A 20,747-nucleotide genomic window follows, 5' to 3' on the forward strand; every position below is an offset into this window, starting at 1 on the left:
GAACATAAGAACATAAGAAATAGGAGCAGGAGTAGGCCATCTAGCCCCTCGAGCCTGCCCCGCCATTCAATAGGATCATGGCTGATCTGACGTGGATCAGTACCACTTACCCGCCTGATCCCCATAACCCTTAATTCCCTTACCGATCAGGAATCCATCCATCCGCGCTTTAAACATATTCATAGAACATAGAACATAGAACATTACAGCGCAGAACAGGCCCTTCGGCCCACGATGTTGCACCGACCAGTTAAAAAAAAACTGTGACCCTCCAACCTAAACCAATTTCTTTTCGTCCATGAACCTATCTACAGATCTCTTAAACGCCCCCAAACTAGGCGCATTTACAACTGATGCTGGCAGGGCATTCCAATCCCTCACCACCCTCTGGGTAAAGAACCTACCCCTGACATCGGTTCTATAACTACCCCCCCTCAATTTAAAGCCATGCCCCCTCGTGCTGGATTTCTCCATCAGAGGAAAAAGGCTATCACTATCCACCCTATCTAAACCTCTAATCATCTTATATGTTTCAATAAGATCCCCTCTTAGCCGCCGCCTTTCCAGCGAAAACAATCCCAAATCCCTCAGCCTCTCCTCATAGGATCTCCCCTCCATACCAGGCAACATCCTGGTAAACCTCCTCTGCACCCTCTCCAAAGCCTCCACATCCTTCCTGTAATGTGGGGACCAGAACTGCACACAGTACTCCAAGTGCGGCCGCACCAGAGTTGTGTACAGTTGCAACATAACGCTACGACTCCTAAATTCAATCCCCCTACCAATAAACGCCAAGACACCATATGCCTTCTTAACAACCTTATCTACTTGATTCCCAACTTTCAGGGATCTATGCACACATACACCTAGATCCCTCTGCTCCTCCACACTATTCAAAGTCCTCCCGTTAGCCCTCAGCGAGGTAGCCTCCACCACCTCAGTGGGCAGAGAATTCCAGAGATTCACCACCCTCTGGGAGAAGAAGTTCCTCCTCAACTGTCATAAACCGACCCCCCTTTATTTTGAGGCTGTGTCCTCTAGTTTTAACTTCCTTACTAAGTGGAAAGAATCTCTCCGCCTCCACCCTATCCAGCCCCCGCATTATCTTATAAGTCTCCATAAGATCCCCCCTCATCCTTCTAAACTCCAACGAGTACAAACACAATCTCCTCAGCCTCTCCTCATAATCCAAACCCCTCATCTCCGGTATCAACCTGGTGAACCTTCTCTGCACTCCCTCCAATGCCAATATATCCTTCCTCATATAAGGGGACCAATACTGCACACAGTATTCCAGCTGCGGCCTCACCAATGCCCTGTACAGGTGCATCAAGACATCCCTGCTTTTATATTCTATCCCCTTCGCAATATAGGCCAACATCCCATTTGCCTTCTTGATCACCTGTTGTACCTGCAGACTGGGCTTTTGCGTCTCATGCACAAGGACCCCCAGGTCCCTTTGCACGGTAGCATGTTTTAATTTGTTTCCATTGAGATAGTAATCCCATTTGTTATTATTTCCTCCAAAGTGTATAACCTCGCATTTCTCAACGTTATACTCCATTTGCCATATCCTCGCCCACTCACTCAGCCTGTCCAAATCTCTCTGCAGATCTTCTCCGTCCTCCACACGATTCACTTTTCCACTTATCTTTGTGTCGTCTGCAAACTTCGTTACCCTACACTCCGTCCCCTCCTCCAGATCATCTATATAAATGGTAAATAGTTGCGGCCCGAGTACCGATCCCTGCGGCACGCCACTAGTTACCTTCCTCCAACCGGAAAAACACCCATTTATTCCGACTCTTTGCTTCCTGTCGGATAGCCAGTCCCCAATCCACTTTAACACACTACCCCCAACTCCGTGTGCCCTAATCTTCTTCAGTAGCCTTTTATGGGGCACCTTATCAAACGCCTTTTGGAAATCCAAAAACACCGCATCCACCGGTTCTCCTCCATCAACCGCCCTAGTCACATCTTCATAAAAATCCAACATGTTCGTCAAGCACGACTTTCCCCTCATGAATCTAGAATTTGAGGGTTAAATTATGAAGACCGGTTGCATAGCCTATCCTTGTATTCCCTGATTAAAGAAGATTGAGGGGCTGGTAACATAGAACATAGAACAGTACAGCACAGAACAGGCCCTTCGGCCCACGATGTTGTGCCGAGCTTTGTCTGAAACCCAGATCAAGCTATTTCCTCCCTATCATCCCGAAGTACTCCATGTGCCTATCCAATAGCTTCTTAAATGTTCCTAAAGTTTCTGACTCCACTATCCCTGCAGGCAGTCCATTCCACACCCCAACCACTCTCTGAGTAAAAAACCTACCTCGGACATCCTTCCTATATCTCCCACCATGAACCCTATAGTTATGCCCCCTAGTTTCCTCCATTCACCCGAGGAAATAGTCTTTGAACGTTCACTCTATCTATCCCCCTCATCATCTTATAAACCTCTATCAAGTCTCCTCTCAACCTCCTCCGCTCCAAAGAGAAAAGCCCAAGTTCCCTCAACCTTTCCTCATAAGACCTACCCTCCAAACCAGGCAGCATCCTGGTAAATCTCCTTTGCACTCTTTCCAGTGTCTCCACATCCTTCTTATGGTGAGGTGACCAGAACTGCACACAATATTCCAAATGTGGTCTCACCGAGGTCCTGTACAGTTGCAGCACAACCCCACGGCTCTTAAACCCCCTGTTCATAAAAGCTAACACACTATAAGCCGCCTTCACGGCTCTATCCACTTGAGTGGCAACCTTTAGAGATCTATGGATATGAACCCCAAGATCTCTCTGTTCCTCTACATTCCTCAGAACCCTACCTTTGACCCTGTAATCCACATTTAAATTTGTCCTACCAAAATGAATCACCTCACATTTATCAGGGTTAAACTCCATTTGCCATTTTTCAGCCCAGCTTTGCATCCTATCTATATATCTTGAATCAAGGAGTTTAAGTTAAAAGATTTGGTAGGGTAAATGGGATAAGAATTTTTTTTCCTCTGGTGGGGGAAGTTCAGAACAAGAAGGCATAATCTTGCTAGGCAGTTCAGGAGTGAAATCGGGAAGAGGGTGGTTGACATCTGAAACCTTTTCGTACCCAATATCATCATTCCTTCCAAAAGCCTGTGGATGCTCAGGGCCAGTCGGAACTCTTAAACATTAATTGATTTTTGTTGGGAATGGAGCAAAGGTGGGTAAATACAGTTGAGGTAAAGATCAGCCATGATCTAGTTGAATGGTGGAGCAGCATTGAGGGACAGAATGGCCTCTTCCTGTTTCTAATTTTTCTGCATTGCTATTTCTCTGGGCGCCTCCCCCCCCCCCCCCCCCCCCACCCCCCACCCCCCACCCCCGAGCGCCTCGCCGGCCCCCACCGGGGCACTCCCGCCACCCTCTTTCCCCGCCCCCCCCTCCTCTTGCCCTGCCCCCGCACCCCCCCTCCTCTTGCCATCTCCCCGCTGCCCCCAACCCCCCCTGCCTGCCACTTCCTTCAGGCCCCCTCACTCACCTTTCCTCTCTGCCCCTTCTCATCCCCTCCCCTCTCTCTGCCCCCTCTTTCTTTTTCTCTCTGCCTCTGTCCTGCCACCCCCTCCCCCCACCCAGTCTTTTCCCCAAAACCCTGTGCAGCGATGGCGGTGTTGTACATCATTGTCTGACCGTGTGGTATCGTGTGTTGCAGGAGAACCCGGAGGAAGATGAATCAGCTGTCATTGAGAAGATCCTGGCCATGCGCACAGTGCAGAAGGAGGTGAGTCAAGAAGTTACAATGCACGAGGTATTAAATGGGGATATTTACTGATACAGGGCAACTCAGTACGCCCAAAGTTCTTCTCCAAACTTTCATTGATAGTTAAGACGGGGGGGGGGGGGGGCTCCCTAACTGGGTTCCCTTGGTTGCCCTGTTTGCGTGACCCGAGAGGGGCTGAGGCCAGAGGGAGGGGGTCAGAGGGCTGTAGGGAGGGGGTCAGAGGGCTGTAGGGAGGGGGTCAGAGGGCTGTAGGGAGGGGGTCAGAGGGCTGTAGGGAGGGGGTCAGAGGGCTGTAGGGAGGGGGTCAGAGGGCTGTAGGGAGGGGGTCAGAGGGCTGTAGGGAGGGGGTCAGAGGGCTGTAGGGAGGGGGTCAGAGGGCTGTAGGGAGGGGGTCAGAGGGCTGTAGGGAGGGGGTCAGAGGGCTGTCGGGAGGGGGTCAGAGGGCTGTCGGGAGGGGGTCAGAGGGCTGTCGGGAGGAGTGCGTGTGAGTGGGTGTTCCCATTAAAAATAACAAAGGTAAGACTTGGCAGTATTTGTTGAATAGCAGAAATTGTATACATATAATACGTAGCAACATCTTTTAAGTTTATTTTTGTGTGTTTGTCCTTATTGTGCAATAATTATTTTTTTCTGGTTTAATTCTTCAACATAATGTTTCTCAAGGGTTCTGTCAGTATTTTTGGGAGATCAAAAGGGTTCCATGGCTGGAAAGGTTTGGGAGAGCCTGATCTAAAAGAAACTTGTCTGGGTTTGAGGAACTGTGCAAGAACCACATCGTAGCTTTTTGGTACAGGAAGAGAATAGTTGAGAATGGGGATTGGGTTAGAGCAGCACAGGGCCATGTGTTTGCGATTGTGTCCCAGAAATCATGTTTTCCACACAGTTGGTGTCGGTCAGGAGCTTCCTTTCCAAAGGAGTGTGAACGCTGGGGGCAATTGAAGCTTTCAAGACTGATTTTAATAGATTTTTGTTAGTTCAGGGTATCATGAAATGTTGATCAAAAGCAGGTAAGTGAAGTTAAAGTACAGATCAATTGTGATCTGACTGAGTGGCAGCAGAACAGGTTCATTGGGCCAAATGATGTAGCTCTGTTGCTTGTTCCTCTCCGGGGCGGCACGGTGGCACACGGTTAGCACTGCTGTCTCACAGCACCAGGGACCCGGGTTCAATTCCGGCTTGGGTCAATGTCTGTGCGGAGTCTGCACGTTCTTCCAGTATCTGCGTGAGTTTCCTCCAGATGGTCTGGTTTCCTCCCACTGTCCGAAAGATGTGCTGGTTAGGTGCATTGGCCATGCTAAATTCTCCCTCCGTTTACATGAACAGGCGCTGGAATGTGGCGACTAGGGGATTTTCATAGTAACTTCATTGCAGTATTAATGTCAGCCTACTTGTGACACTAATAAATAGACTTTTGTAACTTACAAAGAAACTTTTAAAAACTTTTCATTCCCCTTGAAGCGTCTTTGCATTCCCCTCACAACTCTCACACCACCCAATTTTGTGTCATCTGCAAATTGGAAATATTACATTTAATCCCCATGTCCAAATCATGCCTGTAGATTTTGAAAAACGGGCCCAAGCACTAATCACTGCAGTGCCCCTGTAGTCACAGCCTGCCAACCCGAAAATGACTCATTTATTCCTACTCTTCATTTTCTGCCCTTTAACCATGCCAGTATATTCACCCCAATCCCATATGCTCTAATATTGTTTACTAACCTCTTCTGTGGGACCTTATCAGTTAAAATTGTTGATGAAGTGGGATGATATTGGTAGTGAGGGGAAGTTGGAGTGTACTGTTAATTCAGGGTGTTTTTGTGTTAAGCAACTGTAATAAACCAACACAGGAAACCATTACTGTAGGTTTCCAATTCAAATTTACAGTGTGAATGAAGAGCAGTGGGCTCTTGCCGTGATGAACTGAGAAGAACTTGGACTGTGCTAAGGAGCAAGAGTGTTGTATGTTGGGCCTTTTCGAAGCCACAATTATGAAAGGGCTTGCAAGAGCAAATCATGAAAGATTGATTCCACTGGTGATTTAGTACTGAGATGTATGGTTTCTGACTTATTGATTTGATTTATTATTGTCACATTTATTAGTATACAGTGAAAAGTATTGTTTCTTGTGCATAATGCAGACAAAGCATACCGTTCATAGAGAAGGAAAGGAGAGCGTGCAAAATGTAGTGTTACCGTCATAGCTAGGTTATAGAGAAAGATCAACTTAATGCAAGGTAAGTCCATTCAAAAGTCTTAACAGCAGCAGGGAAGAAGCTGCTCTTGACTCGGTTGGTACGTGACCTCAGACTTTTTACCAGGAAGGGGGTGAAGAGGTAGAGAGCATCTTTACTTTATGATCAATGATGCATTTCTGCCAGTGGCCAGTGAAACCAAGTAAATTATGTCATTGAATAGAAAATTGGAAAATATATATGGGAAACAAATGCTGGAGGGGAAAGGGGATTAGAGTGTGGTGTTTCATGGAGTCACTTTGGGGCCCATGAATGCTGCACAAGCTGAACTGATTGATGCTGTGTAAAGATTCATTGAGCAGTGTGGGTGAACAATTTAAGACAAATTTTTTCATTGTCATTGACATCCATTTTTGTGCTTTTCAACAGACTCCTGGTGGAAAGCCGCAGGAAGTTGAAGAATTCTACGTCAAGTACAGAAATTAGTAAGTACCGGGGGTGAAGGAGAAAAATAGGATATTTTCCGTCTCTGATTTTGTCATGTCTGTGCATGAACAGATGCACAGTTTGGGTGAGGCAGGTTTGGCCTTGGTCCTCTATCAATCCAGGAAATTGCAGAGGCACTGGCTGTATTTTTTCATCCAACCTTTGACTCGTGGTTGTGACAGAGGGGTGGAGAATGCAAACGTTACACTCTGGTTCAAAAAAAGGATGTAAGAATAAGCCCAGCAATTACAAGCCAGTCAGTTTTAAGATTGGTGATGGGAAAACGTGTGAAACCAAAGCCTGAATTTCATGTTCCTTCACTGGCTGGTTTTCTGTTGGAGTGAGCGTGAAATAAAAGGAAGGACCATCCCGCTGGGTTGCCACCTAGCCTGACCTCACTGGGATGGGCAAAGCTTTGGATAGGCAGCTTGCCCCTTGACGGATTTGAGGTCCTTATTGGCCACGTATTGGCTGTTTTTGACCCGTATTTCCTGGGCATGATGAACTGGGGGGTTTGGGGAGTAGGTGGGGGGAGGTCAGTGTAGAACCTTAATAGGGCATAGACAAGTTGGTGGAATGGGCAAGTATTTGGCAGAAGTTTTGCAGAGAAGAGATAATGCATTTTGGCAGGAAGAACCTGGAGAGGCAGTATAAAGTGTTAAACTCTGTGTGCAGGGGGAAAAGGACCTGGTTGTTCATGTGCATAACTCATTTAGGTGGCCGGACAGGTTGAGAGCGTGGCCAATAATGCATACAGTATCCTGGGCTTTATCAATTGGCGCATAGAGTACAAGAGCAAGGAGGTGATGTTGAACTTGTGTAAGACACTAGTTGGACCTCACCAAGGGTATTGCATACAGTTCTGGACTCTGAATTTTAGGAAGGATGTGAAGACATTGGAGAGAGTGCAGAAGAAGATTACGAGAATGAATCATTGGCAACCTTCGATCCGTCTGCCAGGCGAGAAACACAGATAACGTTTTGATCATGAGCCCTTCATCAGAACTGAAAGGAGGGAGAATGTTCGAGCGAAAGAAGCTGCAACATGCCCAACTAGAAGATGAGATGCTGCTCGAGTTTGTGCCAGGCTTCACTCGAGCATTGCAGCAGTTGTGTGGGTGTAATATGTGCAATGTTAGCCTTGGCTCAGTGATAGAGCTCTCATCTTTGAGTCAAAAAATCATGGGTTCAAGCCCCTACTCCAGAGTGCACAATCCAGGTTGTACTGAGGATGTGTTGCTCTATCAGAGATGCTATCTACTGGATCAGACGTTAAACTGTGTCTCTATTTACACCCTCACCGTAAGAGCAGGAGAGTTTCCTTGGTATCGTTGCCAATATGTGCGGGTTAGGTTGATTGCCATGCTGAAGTTGCCCCTTAGTGTCCTGAGATGCGTAGGTTAGAGGGATTAGCGGGTAGATTTGTGGGGATATGGGAGTAGGGCCTGGGTGGGGTTGTGGTCGGTGCAGACTCGATGGGCCAAATGGCCTCTCTCTGGACTGTAAGGTTTCTCTGATTCTAATATCTATACCCCAACCAACATCAAAAAATCAATTAGCTGGCCTGTTTTGCAGTTAGTGGGATATTGGAAGCTGCTGTTCTTGCATTACAACAATGGCTGCACTTCATTTGCTATAGGAAGCTTTATTCCGATTTGACTAGGTAAACATAGATGCCTTTATTCTTCAGCGTACAGTCAGCACAATCTTCCTTTATGTTTCAGCTCCTACCTGCATTGCAAATGGGCAACGGTGGAGGAACTGGAGAAGGACAAAAGGATTCATCAGAAAATCAAACGTTTCAGGACCAAAAGGGCCCAGATGAAGAACCTTTTTGTTGAGGTAAAGAGGATGCTGGATACCGGTTGGTTGTTTATCAGGCTCTATGTTTAGAGTGTATTCAAATTGTAGAAATGTTTCAGTTTACAGAAGCTTCAATTTTCCTTCATTATGGGTCAGATCTTTGTCTTCTGTGTCAATTAAGTGCAAGCTGTTGTCTTTCTTTTCAGAATAAAGGCCACCACCCTCTAACCTGGTTTGAGATGTAGTTTGTGTATAATTGATGAATGTAGATAAAGAGTTTGGCGGTGAGGTATTCACACTGAACACAAACTCTTCGACAGCAGCTTTCCAGACTGTAAGGCTGTTGGGATTGAAGTTAAATTGCTGAAGAGTGAGAGTTTTAGCCTTTGTTTTAGAATATTACCACACTGCTTTTATATCCAGGGCTCTCAGCCTTCGTTGTGTGAATACTCCCCCCATGAATAGGTGGGTTTCAGCACTTACTGGTCTCTGCTAACACGATGGCAGTGCAAACTCTCTTTATTATTGCTTGTCCCCAACCCCTCTGCCTCTCGATGTGCTGCTGAAGAATCCTTGATGTTGGGGTTTCTCCATTTTCCTGTTAGAGGCTAATCCAGAGAATGGACAATGCAGAATGTGGATTCATTCATCCACTTACTCCCTGATCCTGGAAGGGCACCAGGCAAAGATTAATTTAGTGGAACAGTGCCTTCGCTTGCTTCTTGAGGGCACAGTTCTCTCTCCCATTCATCTCCTTTTTATATTGTTCCTTAAGTTAAGGACCCTATTCAAAGACTGACTTGTCAAAATGCCTTCCTCAACCAACATCAACTGGTCATTTGTAATTGCTGCTTATGCAATGTGAGCAGATTTTGGGATGCTGTGTGGAGGGTAGAATGTGAGAGACCTGCCACAGTAGCAGATAAAGAACAAAGAAAATTACAGGCCCTTCGGCATTCCAACCCTGCACCGACCATGCTGTCCGACTTAACTAAAACCCCCTACCCTTCCGGGGACCATATCCCTCCATTCCCATCCTATTCATTTATTTGTTAAGATGCCCCTTAAAAGTCACTATCATATCTGTTTCCACTACCTCCCTCGGCAGCGGGTTCCAGGCACCCACCACCCTCTGTGTGAAAAACCTGCCTTGTACATCTGCTTTAAACCTTGCCCCTCGCACCTTTAACTTATGCCCCCTAGTAATTGACTCTTCCACCCTCGGAAAAAGCTTCTGACTATCCACTCTGTCCATGCCTCTCATAATCTTGTAGACTCCTATCAGGTCGCCCCTCAACCTCCAGTGAGAACAAACCAAGTTTCTCCAATCTCTCTTCACAGCTAATGCCTTCCATACCAGGCAACATCCTGGTAAATCTTTTCTGTACCCTCTCCAAAGTCTCCACATCCTTCTGGTAGTGTGGCGACCAGAATTGAACGCTATATTCCAAGTGTGGCCTAACTAAGGTTCTATAAAGCTGCAACATGACTTGCCAATTTTTAAACTCAGTGCCCCGGCCGATGAAGGCAAGCATGCCGTATGCCTTCTTGACTACCTTCTCCACCTGCGTTGCCACTTTCAGTGACCTGATCTCTTTGCCTATCAATACTCTTAAGGGTTCTGCCATTTACTGTATAAGTAAAGTGAGACAGGCACAATCAAGTAATGTTACTGAAGTAGAAGTAGGCTTGTTAGACTTTTGACAGCCTATTGGTGAAGGAGGAGACCAGAGGTATTCTTTACTCAGGTTTTTGATTTATTCATAGTGAATCATTACAAATATATAGCCCCTAACTCAACAACCCACTGCCAGTGTTCCCAAGTGTGTTTCTATATGTGCTTAAATAACTATCCAGTGAGTGCCCCCACCTCTATACACGTAACCTTAATTTATAAAATTAACAAGGCGTTCTTCATGATGGCACGAATATGAGGTTGGAAACTTTTCTCAGGATCGTATGTTGCACCAAAGTTTCAAACAGACTAATTTACTGTCAGACTGTTGCCGGGGAGAGAGATGGAGTTTGTAGCTAGGGAATAGCGTTTGGAATGGGGATCAAAAGCAATGACTTTGGTCTTAGTATTTAATTAGAGGAACTCTCTGCCCATCCAGTACTGAATGTCGGATAAGCAGTCTGATAATTTGGCAGCAATGGCGGAGTTGAGGTAGTGTTGGTGATGTTTTAATAGTGACTTATAAAGATTCTAAAAGGTAACAGGTTGTTCGTTTTTACAGTAAATCTAAATGGTCGCATTATTTATGCTAGTCATTTGTTGAAAGTATAAAGAATAAAAACATTCTTTAACATTAAATGTGGGTGTATTGGCTTTAAATTGTGTGCAAAGTGCCCTACCCAGTGAAGAAAGTAACAACATAGTGGGAGTGTTAAAAAGAAATTGGAGCAATTCCTGATTGATCTTATTGTGGAAACATGTAGGCTTGTGGCAGTAGGCACGTCATGTTTGGGGTTGATATCAGGAAATTCTTCATTGTAATCAGCACACGAAATCATCTCCTCATGGAGGAGCAAAACTTGGAATCACTGGGATAGCTGGAAACTTGTCGGGTTATTGTAGATTGAGTGGATTGAATGGCTTCCCTCATCCGTAGTTATTCTATGATTAGGCGCTGATTTGGGAGCTGAACAGTTGAATGAGATGAATTGGCATTCTCCTTCCTACATTCTTGTGTTTTTGAATCTTTCAGTTGTGAACGTCTGTGGCATGCAGCACGGGGGCACAGTGATTAGCATTGCTGCCTCACAGCACCAGGGACCTGGTTCAATTCCAGTTTTGGGTGTCTGTCTGTCTCTGTGGAATTTGCATGTTCTCCCCATGCCTGTGTGGGTTTCCTCCAGGTGCTCCGGTTTCCCCTCTCAGCCTAAAGATGTGCAGGTTAGGTGGATTAACCATGCTAAATTGCCCCTTAGTGTCAGGGGGATTAGTAGGGTAAATATGTGGGTTATGGGAATAGGGCCTGGGTGGGATTATTATTGGTGCAGGCTAATGGGCCGAATGGCCTCCTTTTGCACTGTAGGAATTATATGATTCTGCGAACATCAATATGAGGGAGACATATCAGTGCAGTGAAATAATGCCAAACAGTGAAGCTTAATTGCTGTTTTCTGCCAATCCTCCAATCACATCTTTGACTCTTCTCTCTGAACTGCCTGCTGTCCCTCCCCATTGGAATGTTCAGCTAGATCATGCAGATTGGTGGGGAATCCTGAAAATGAATTATTTCACAGTAGCAGCTTATTAACTGTTCATCAACTTGGTTTTCATAGAGTTCAAGATTAATTACATGCATGTGAGGGTTGTCAATTGGTCATTTCTTTGTTGGTAAGGGTCATTTGTATGAATTATATCTAATTGGAACCATCCATCCGTAGGGGGCCTCTTCACTGTGGTCCAGCAAGTAGGGTTTCCCTGTAGGCCCTCTGCGCATTAGGAATTGTCATTGATGGATCCTCCCCTCTCCCACTTCAAGTAGGGGCAGTCACTTTACACCGCCTGCCCCCCAGTAGAGGCTGTTGTGGGACTTTCTCCCCTTTCCCCAGAAAGTGGGGCCACAGTGTCTTCAGGATCAGAGAAGGTCCAACTGGAATGAAATAAAAATGGGGAATAAGCTTTGGAAGCTGCTGTTCTGTAATTACTTTTAAAACCTTTTCTTCATATTTGTTTAAAATTATTGCTTGTCTTTATAACTCATTCAACTGTTCAAAGGCAGCAATTAAAACAAAGTGAAATTATTTAAATTAATTTGTGTCTTTGCACTTGTTAAGTTTAATTTGTTTGTCTAACCATTCTCCTGTCTACAAGGTGAATTGTAAATGAGGACAAATTAGATAGTGCTGAATCCTGAAGTATTATTAATTTATTTTATAAATTAGATTAATAGACGGCTAAAACGGCATGAACTGAATTTTAAACAACTTGTTTATTATTTTGATTGCTTATCCTGATATTTAACCTTCCCTAAATGCATTGAGTAGAATATTTCTGCTCAATTAACATACAATTAAAAAGGTCCAAATAAATATAACTGCCTAGGTTGAAGTTGGAACCAAGTTCTGAAAGCGGATAAGTCACTGACTAACCAATTGCAGCTTTCGCTTCCCCGGATAGTGTGAAGCTGCTGCATTAATGGTGACTGGACTGGACTATTTTCATATTCTAACAACATTTACACTATGAACTGCTCATCTTTTCTTCCAGCCGGATGAGGAACCCTTTAATCCAGATTATATCGAAGTAGACAGGATCCTGGATGTGGCACATACAATAGATGCTGAAACTTCAGAGGTGGGTAACTGCATTATCCTGGCTTCCTTTTCTTGTGCTTAGATGGTTGTGGGGTGATATTATTGATGTATTTGAAATGCTAGAGCACGATTTGAAGTGGTGGAAAGAGAGGAACTCTTCACTCTGATGGAGGAGACTAAAACAATAGTACGCAATCTTACAGTTCGAGCTAGGCTGTTCAGAAGTGAGCATTTTTCCACACAAAGTGTAGTGTAAATTTGGAGCTCGCTCCTTGAAAAAGCTGTGGATGATGGGGGCACTTTTGAAACTTTCAAGACCAAAATCAATAGATGTTTATTAGGTGAGGGCATTGAGGGTAAATCAAACTGAAGATACAGATCAGCTATTGATCAATTGAATGACAGGAGAGTCTCTTGGGTAGATTGGCCTCCTCACATTCCAATGCAACAGTGAGCTAAGCGATTTCTAAAAGTTCTTTTCTTAGCTCTTGAGCAGTGCAATGCTTTCCTTAGTGAAGGCAGGTACTGAGAGTGTTAGGCCAGGAGAGCAGAGTAGAGGCACAGTGGGCTGAGGACCCTCCATCAATGAACTCGCTGTGGGATGTTGAGAATTGGGATTTGGTGCTATATTGTTTTTCTGGCTGACCTTCCATCTTCCACCCTCCATAACCATTAGCTCATCCAAAATTCTACTATCTGTGTCTCAGTTCACACCAAATCCTGTTTAGGTATTACCCTTATGCTTGTTCACCTACACTAACTCCTGATTGGGTAACGCATCAGTTTTAAAATTTTCAGCTTTATTTTCAAATCCCTCCATGGCCTTGTCCTCCTATCACTGTAGTCTTCAAGATCTCAGCAGTAGTTTAAACCAGAACTGGGCAAATATAAATAATGAATCAAATTTTTAGCTTAACTACTTAAACTTCTTGACGTAACTACAGATAACAGTTAAGTGATACTTCTAAACATAAAACCTAATTAGTTCAATAAACACAAAGAAGGCAGGGCAGTGTTGATGTGTTGCAGCTGTTGCCTGTGGGAGCATGCAAGAGTACTGATATGTTTAACGGTAACCAGAGTGCAACAGGAAGGGACAGGATACACAAACGCAAGAGTACACCAGCAAATATTGTCAGAGGCTAGAAAAAGAAGTAGATCAATTTGCCCTTTGAGCCTGTTATTCAATAAGATCTTGTCTAAATTCCAAAGATTTACAACCCTTTTATGAAGAGATTTCTTCTCATCTCACTCCAAATTGATTGTCCCTTACCCTGAAACTGTGTCTCCATGTTCTAGATTCCCCAACCAAGGGAAACAATGTCTCAGTATCTGAAAGTGGAGTCAAAGCCCAAGATCCACCATGACCATATTGAATGGTGGGGCAGCGTGATTGGCAGTATGACCTTCTCCTGTTCCTATTTCTGTTCTTATCTCGACAGTCCTCTAATTCCCTAAATCTATCCACTTGTCTCTCCTTTTAAGACATACCGTGAGTGGACCAATTTGCCCTTTGAGCCTGTTTCGTCATTCAATAAGATAATGTCTGATCTTCACTCCACCTTCCTGCTCTATCCTCATTTTGCTTATTCCCTTGGTATCCAAAAATCCAATTACATCTGTCTTGAATATATTCAGTGGTGGAGCATCCAGTTCTGCTGGGTAGAAATTCAAAGATTCACACTTTGTGAAGACATTTCTCCTCATCTCAGTTTGAAGTAGTCAACTCTTTATTCTGCGTCTATGACCCCGTGTTCTATATTCCTCAGCCAGGGAAACAATTTCTCAGCATCTAACATACCAATGGTATTTTATATGTTTCAATTAGATCACCACTTGTTCTTCTAAACTCTTTTAAAACCTACATCTTCATAGAGTCATAGAGATTTACAGCATGGAAACAGATCCTACGGCCCAGCTTGTCCATGCTGCCCCTTTTTTTTAACCACTAAGCTAGTCCCAATTGCCCACGTTTGGCCCATATCCCTCTGTACCCATCTTACCGCTGTAACTGTCTAAACACTTTTTAAAAGACAGAATTCAATCAAGATTTTGTCATAATATCTCCTTATGTGGTTCAGTGCCTGTGCAGTGCTTTAGGATGATTTACTTCACGAAAGTTGCTGTATAAATGCAATTTGTTGTTGTAGCTAGGAAGCAAGTCTGCTCTCAGCTGTAGAGCCATGAAGAAAATAGACAGCAAGAAAAGCAGGACAGCAGCATTCTGTTTTAGTTCCAGTACTGATGGAAGGAAATGGCATCTATATTTGACAGCTGTTGAAAGCTTGGTATCTTCACTGTTAGGGAGCATGCAGTAAATTCAGAGCCTGGGGTTGTGCCAGGCCTGACGTCACTTCTATGCTTCCTCTGAGGGTCTGCACATTTGGACAATTTATTGCACGTTTACTGCTCTGTCTTACACAGAACCTGTCTGTTGTAAACTTGAATGAATGTATTTCACTTAATTTGGGAAAGTAACTGTTGTTTCCAAGTTCACAAAATGTATCAGTGAATTGAAGGAGACCCACCTGTGATGAAATTATTACTGACTACCTGAGCTCAATTACAGAGCAGTGGTAAACTGTTCCCCTTATAGTTACTTAATCTTGACGGCTTTGCTGACTTAATCTCGTAGAATCATTGAATGATAGTGTGGCCAGTCAGCCCATTATCCTTGTGCCATCTCTTTTAAAGAGCTGTCTAATAAACTCAATTTTCCAGCTTCTTGCCCAAAGTCCTGCAGCCTTCACCCTTTCAAGTATTTATCTAGTTCCATTTTGAATGCTATTATTGGATTGATCAGGTCATCCCTCAATCTTCTGCTCCAATGACAACCCAAGCCTATCCAACCTCTCTTCATAACTTAAATGTTCCATCCCAGTCAACATCCTGGTGAATCTCCTCTGCACCCCCTCCAGTGCAATCACATCCTTCCTATAATATGGTGACTAGAACTGTACACAGTACTCTAGATATGGCCTCACCAATGTTCTCCACTGCACTTCAGGAAAGACATTTTGGCCGAGGATTTGATTTTAATTTGATTTGTTATTGTCAGATGTATTGGTACAGAGTGAAAAGTATTTTTTCTTGTGTGCTATACAAAGTACATAGGGGAGGGTGCAGAATGTAGTGTTATAGTCATAACTAGGGGGTAGAGAAAGATCAACTTAATATAAGGTAGGTGCATTCAAAAGTCTGATGGCAACAGGGAAGAAGCTGATATTGAGTCGGTTGATACATGACCTCAAACTTCTGTATCTTTTTCCTGATGGAAGAAGGTGGAAGAGAGTATGTCCATGTTGTGTGGGGTCCTTGATTATGCTGGCTGCTTTTCTGAGGCAGCGGGAAGTGTAGACAGAGCCAGTGGATGGGAGGCTGGTTTGCATGATGGACTGGGCTATGTTTACAACCCTTTGTAGCTTCTTGCAGTCTTGGTCAGAGCAGGAGCCATGCCAAGCTGAGATACATCCAGAAAGGATGCTTTCAATGATGCATCTGTAAAGGTTGGTGAGAGTCATAGCGGACATGCCGAATTTCCTTAGCTTCCTGAGAAAGTAGAGGCATTGGTGGGTTTTCTTAACTATAGTGTCGGTGTGGAGAGACCAGGACAGTTGGTTGGTGATATGGACACCGAGAAACTCGAAGCTGTCAACCATTTCGCTTCATTCCCATTGATGTAGACAGGGGCACGTTCTCCACTACGCTTCCTGGAGTCGATGACTATCTGCTTTGTTTTACTGACATTAAAGGAGAGATTATTGTTGCCGCAGCGGTTCATCAGATTCTCTATCTCTTTCCTGTACTCCCTCTCGTCATTGTTTGAGATCCGACCCACTACGGTGGTGTCATCAGCAAACTTGAAAATCAAGTTGGGGGGGATTTGGCCGCACAGTCATAGGTGTGTGGGTTAGGAAGACTAGGATCCAGTTGCAGAAGGAGGAGCCAAGTCCAAGACCATGGAGTTTGGAGACGAGTTTTACAGGAATAATGGAATGATTTACCAGAAAGATCCCATGGGCTGAACTCTGAGGACGTTCAAACTTACCTTGCAGTCCATTGATTGTAAGAGATTCAAGAGTAATCTAATTAAGGTGCTTAAAATAAATAAAGGGACTTGATAGGCTACAGCTAGAGATAAACGATTTCCTCTGGTGGGGGAGACACAATTTTAAGATTAGAGCTACGCTGTTTAGAAGTGCAATCAGAAGCATTGATTCCAAGACTGAGTTCAATAGATTGTCCTTGAGTAAGGGTAATGGGGGTATGGTGAAAAGATGGGTAAATGAAGCTGAGCTACTCATCAGTGGTGATCTCAGAATAACAGGAAGTAGACCAGTGATTAATATTTGATATTTTCTGTTTCCCAAGCCTGTGACTCATTATTTGGTGAAGTGGTGCTCTCTACCCTATGAAGAAAGTACTTGGGAGCTGGTGGAAGACATTGACCCAGCCAAGATACAGGAATACGAGTGTTTGCAGATCATTCCTGAAGTCACAAACTTGGTAATGAGATTGAGCTTGTTTCAATGTATGTAATGTAATTTGTTAATTCTAATCCCAGGTGAGCTGTACTGAGTGGTCCACAGTGTGACCAACTCCTTTTGTACAGAATGAGTTCAGTGGGATCAGTGAAAAGGATAACCGATTGTAATGCTCACTGGTAAAGGAGCTGTGACGATGAATTTATCATAGTTGTAAAGCAGCAACTTGTTAGAACTCCAGGGATCATAATTTCAGTGGCTGGTGGTAACTTCCTGTTCCCTGGCTGTGTTTCAGAGGATAGTTCTGTGAGCTGGAGAACCAAAAACAGGTGAAAAATTAATGCACTTCTGTCTGTGATGTTCTTTGACTAATGAAAGCTAATTAGTTATTCTAATACAAGGACCAATAATTGGGACGGAACTGGTGACTTTGTATATATGGTTCCCAGAGCCCTTCATCTTGGGGGTTTTCCTTGCCCTACGTCTCGTTCTGTTGTTGACTAATTGATAGAGATTGATTGCTATGGTGAGTTGACAACTCTATTATCATTGTATCATGTGAATATGAAGATGGTGTGAAGGTGAACTAGTTGGACCTCAGACTTTCTGTCATAGAGCTGTACCTGTATTGTGATTGGTGCATACACTGGCTGCAACAGCCTGGGCTGAGAATTCTGTTTTCACACAGTATTGTTGACACAGTCACGTGGGAGAACAGTTAGACTGTTTGCTATATTGTGTGCCTCGAAGCACTTGTGCACAGAGAGGAGATGCGTGCGTGAAGCTTCTGTTCTTCCTGCCTCTCTCATGTGCTTCCTTCGCTTGAAACAGGAGCGTCCTCCTGCTGAAACTTGGAAAAAACTGGAGCTGTCACGACCATACAAGGCAGACAATAAACTCAGGGAGTACCAGCTGGAGGGAATGAACTGGCTGCTCTTCAACTGGTACAACAGGTGAGTGTCGAACCACTGGCGTTCCTTCACATTATTTTCTGCAGCTTTCTGCACACACTCTTGCCCGCGCTCTCTCCTCTTTGTGAAGGTTGTTGTTTGCGCTTAAGAATCACTCTGTCGATGTTTGTTTCAATCAAAGCTTCACCCATTTCAATTTCTTTTTAAATTGGAGGGAGGGTTTCAGGTGATTGTAGAGATAGGGAAGGTGAGATCATGGAGGGATGTAAAAACAGACCCTGACCTTGCAGGACACAGCAGAAGCTTGGGAACACTACCAGCCTCCAAGCCATACACCATACCAATTTGGAATTATATCTCCATTCCTTCTTCACTGTCGCTGGGCCCAAATCCTGGAACTTCCTTCCTAACAACACTGTGGGTGCAATTACACCACACAAACTGCAACAATTCAAGAAGGTGGCTTACCGATACCTTCTCAACAGCAATTGGGGGTGGGCAATAAATGGTGTTCCCTGCCAGAAATGCTCACATCCCATCAACAAATTAAAAAGAAAGCTGCCAATATTTGGTAGTGGAAACTTTCCCTTCCTCTCTGCAGAGGTGACCGAGCTAAACCTGCAGAGCGCACAGCTTCCAGCATTGGGCGTCCATTGCCGCAATCCTAGTCAGCATCTTGCAAGAGATCAGATATGAGCAATGCAGCCGTGAGTGATGCAGAGAGTCAGCAGTCCTCTTCCATCCCATGATAGGCTGTTAAATTCAGCTCTTTCATTTTGCATAGTTGATGAACAGAGACACAGAGCAAGCAAAGGAAGAGGGAGAGAAATGCATGGATAGAAACCTAGTACCGATGCTTGTCTTTTGTTTTTGTACCTTTTCACCAAAACACTATATCCTACCCAAAAAAAACAGTAGATGCTGGAAATCTGAAACAGAAAATGCTGGAAACACTCCTGTGGAGAGCAGAGAAGAATTAATATTTCAGGTGTGGAATTGTTAGAACTTCCTCAGAGAAGGGAAGATTGAGAGATTTTATAGAGGTATTTAAAACCATGAAGGTTCTCGCCAGAATAGGTCAAAACTGTTCCCAGTGGTGCTGGGATCGGGAAGCGAAGGAGACAAATTTAAAGTGATTGGCAAAGAAACCAAAGGTGACGTGAGAAGATACTTTTTGCTGGCGAGTGATGAGGATGTGGAATGCATTGCCTGAAAATATGGTGGAAGCAGACTCGATTGTGGCTTTCAAAAGGGAGTTGGATATACAAGGTTAAGGAGAAAGGGGGGGGGGGGGGTGCGTGGGATTTGATTTGATTTATTATTGTCCCATGTGTTAACATACAGTGAAAAGTATTGTTTCTTGCGCGCTATACAGACAAAGCATACCGTTCATAGAGAAGGAAAGAAGAGAGTGCAGAATGTAGTGTTACAGTCATAGCTAGGGTGTAGAGAAAGATCAACTTAATGCAAGGTAGGTCCATTCAAAAGTCTGACAGCAACAGGGAAGAAGCTGTTCTTGAGTCGGTTGATACGTGACCTCAGACTTTTGTATCTTTTTCCCGATGGAAGAAGGTGGAAGAGAGAATGTCCAGGGTGCGTGGGGTCCTTAATTATGCTGGCTGCTTTGCCGAGGCAGCGGGAAGTGTAGACAGAGTCAATGGATGGGAGGTTGGTTTGCGGAGTGGAATTAGCTGAACTAATGTGAACCCAGAACCTAGGTTGTTGAACCACAGCCATAACCATAAATTGTTCCCTAGTTAGTAGAGAAGTGCTTTATTCATGGTTGAGTTTGCTACATAGAATTAAAAGTGAGACACCATTGGAATACTTGATACTTGTATGTAGAATGAGAAAGATGCAAGTTGTCCTGTTGATTTGATTTATTATTGTGACATATATTGACATACAGTGAAAAGCATTGTTTCTTGCATGCTATACAGCCAAAGCATACCGTTCATAGAGAAGGAAACGAGAGAGTGCAGAATGTAATGTTACAGTCATAGCTAGGGTGTAGAGAAAGATCAGCTTAGTGCAAGGTAGATCCATTCAAAAGTTGCAGCTAGCCTTGTTATTCCCACTGTTAGTTTGCAATGGACTGCAACTCTCTCTCTGATGTGACACTGCTTTGAGCAGTGAATTTGTAAAGCTTGGTTGCTGAACGCTTAAAACAATTGATGTTTAAAGGACGGTGAATAGCTGGGACTCCAGTGCCTCCTTTCAGTTAGTGAAGGTGAGAATTGTTCAGCTTCTACTCCTGAAATATTAAGGGATCATACTCAGCTATGGTGAGCTCCCACCCTACCATGTTCACAGTCGGCTAGCCTCAGTTTGATATGAAGTATAGGCACTTGGTTGAGGTACCAGAGCCCAGGTTGGACAGCCTTCAGGAGAGAAGAGAAAGAAATCAATTTGAGAAGACGTGGAAAGAAAAGAAATCAGCGATTTTTAGACAATTATCAGTTTTTCTGCCCGGCGCACTACCCCCCACCCACCCTATCCACCCCACACCCCCCACTGGCATGTGCTGTCTGCCTAGCTTCTAACAATCTGCATTTGTTTTTTGTTCCTGCTTAAAATAGGTTTTTCAAACTTTTATACTTTTCAGAAAAAATTGCATTCTTGCTGATGAGATGGGTCTGGGGAAGACAATCCAATCAATTACATTTCTATATGAAATATACCTGATGGGAATCCGGGGCCCTTTCCTCATTATTGCACCTCTGTCCACAATAGCCAATTGGGAGCGGGAGTTTCGAACGTGGACAGAGGTAAATGTAATTGTGTATCACGGCAGTCAGATCAGTCGGCAGATGATTCACCAATATGAAATGCACTACAAGGACTCTGAGGT

The 20,747-nt window shown here is 44.2% G+C and overlaps 1 protein-coding gene across 3 annotated transcripts in view; it reads left to right on the plus strand.

The window, feature by feature from the left end:
• Window positions 1-20,747, plus strand: part of chd6 (chromodomain helicase DNA binding protein 6) — a 204,392-nt gene that overhangs the window by 106,416 nt on the left and 77,229 nt on the right. For all 3 annotated transcript variants that reach the window (XM_078236970.1, XM_078236969.1, XM_078236971.1), the window contains 7 exons: window positions 3,686-3,754; window positions 6,376-6,431; window positions 8,157-8,274; window positions 12,455-12,541; window positions 16,873-17,007; window positions 17,817-17,938; window positions 20,502-20,745. In XM_078236970.1, coding sequence (XP_078093096.1) covers window positions 3,686-3,754; window positions 6,376-6,431; window positions 8,157-8,274; window positions 12,455-12,541; window positions 16,873-17,007; window positions 17,817-17,938; window positions 20,502-20,745 — 831 coding nt within the window. The remainder of the gene's footprint in view (window positions 1-3,685; window positions 3,755-6,375; window positions 6,432-8,156; window positions 8,275-12,454; window positions 12,542-16,872; window positions 17,008-17,816; window positions 17,939-20,501; window positions 20,746-20,747) is intronic.

Source organism: Mustelus asterias, chromosome 20, assembly GCF_964213995.1.
Source record: "Mustelus asterias chromosome 20, sMusAst1.hap1.1, whole genome shotgun sequence".
NCBI classification, from domain to species: Eukaryota; Metazoa; Chordata; class Chondrichthyes; order Carcharhiniformes; family Triakidae; genus Mustelus; species Mustelus asterias.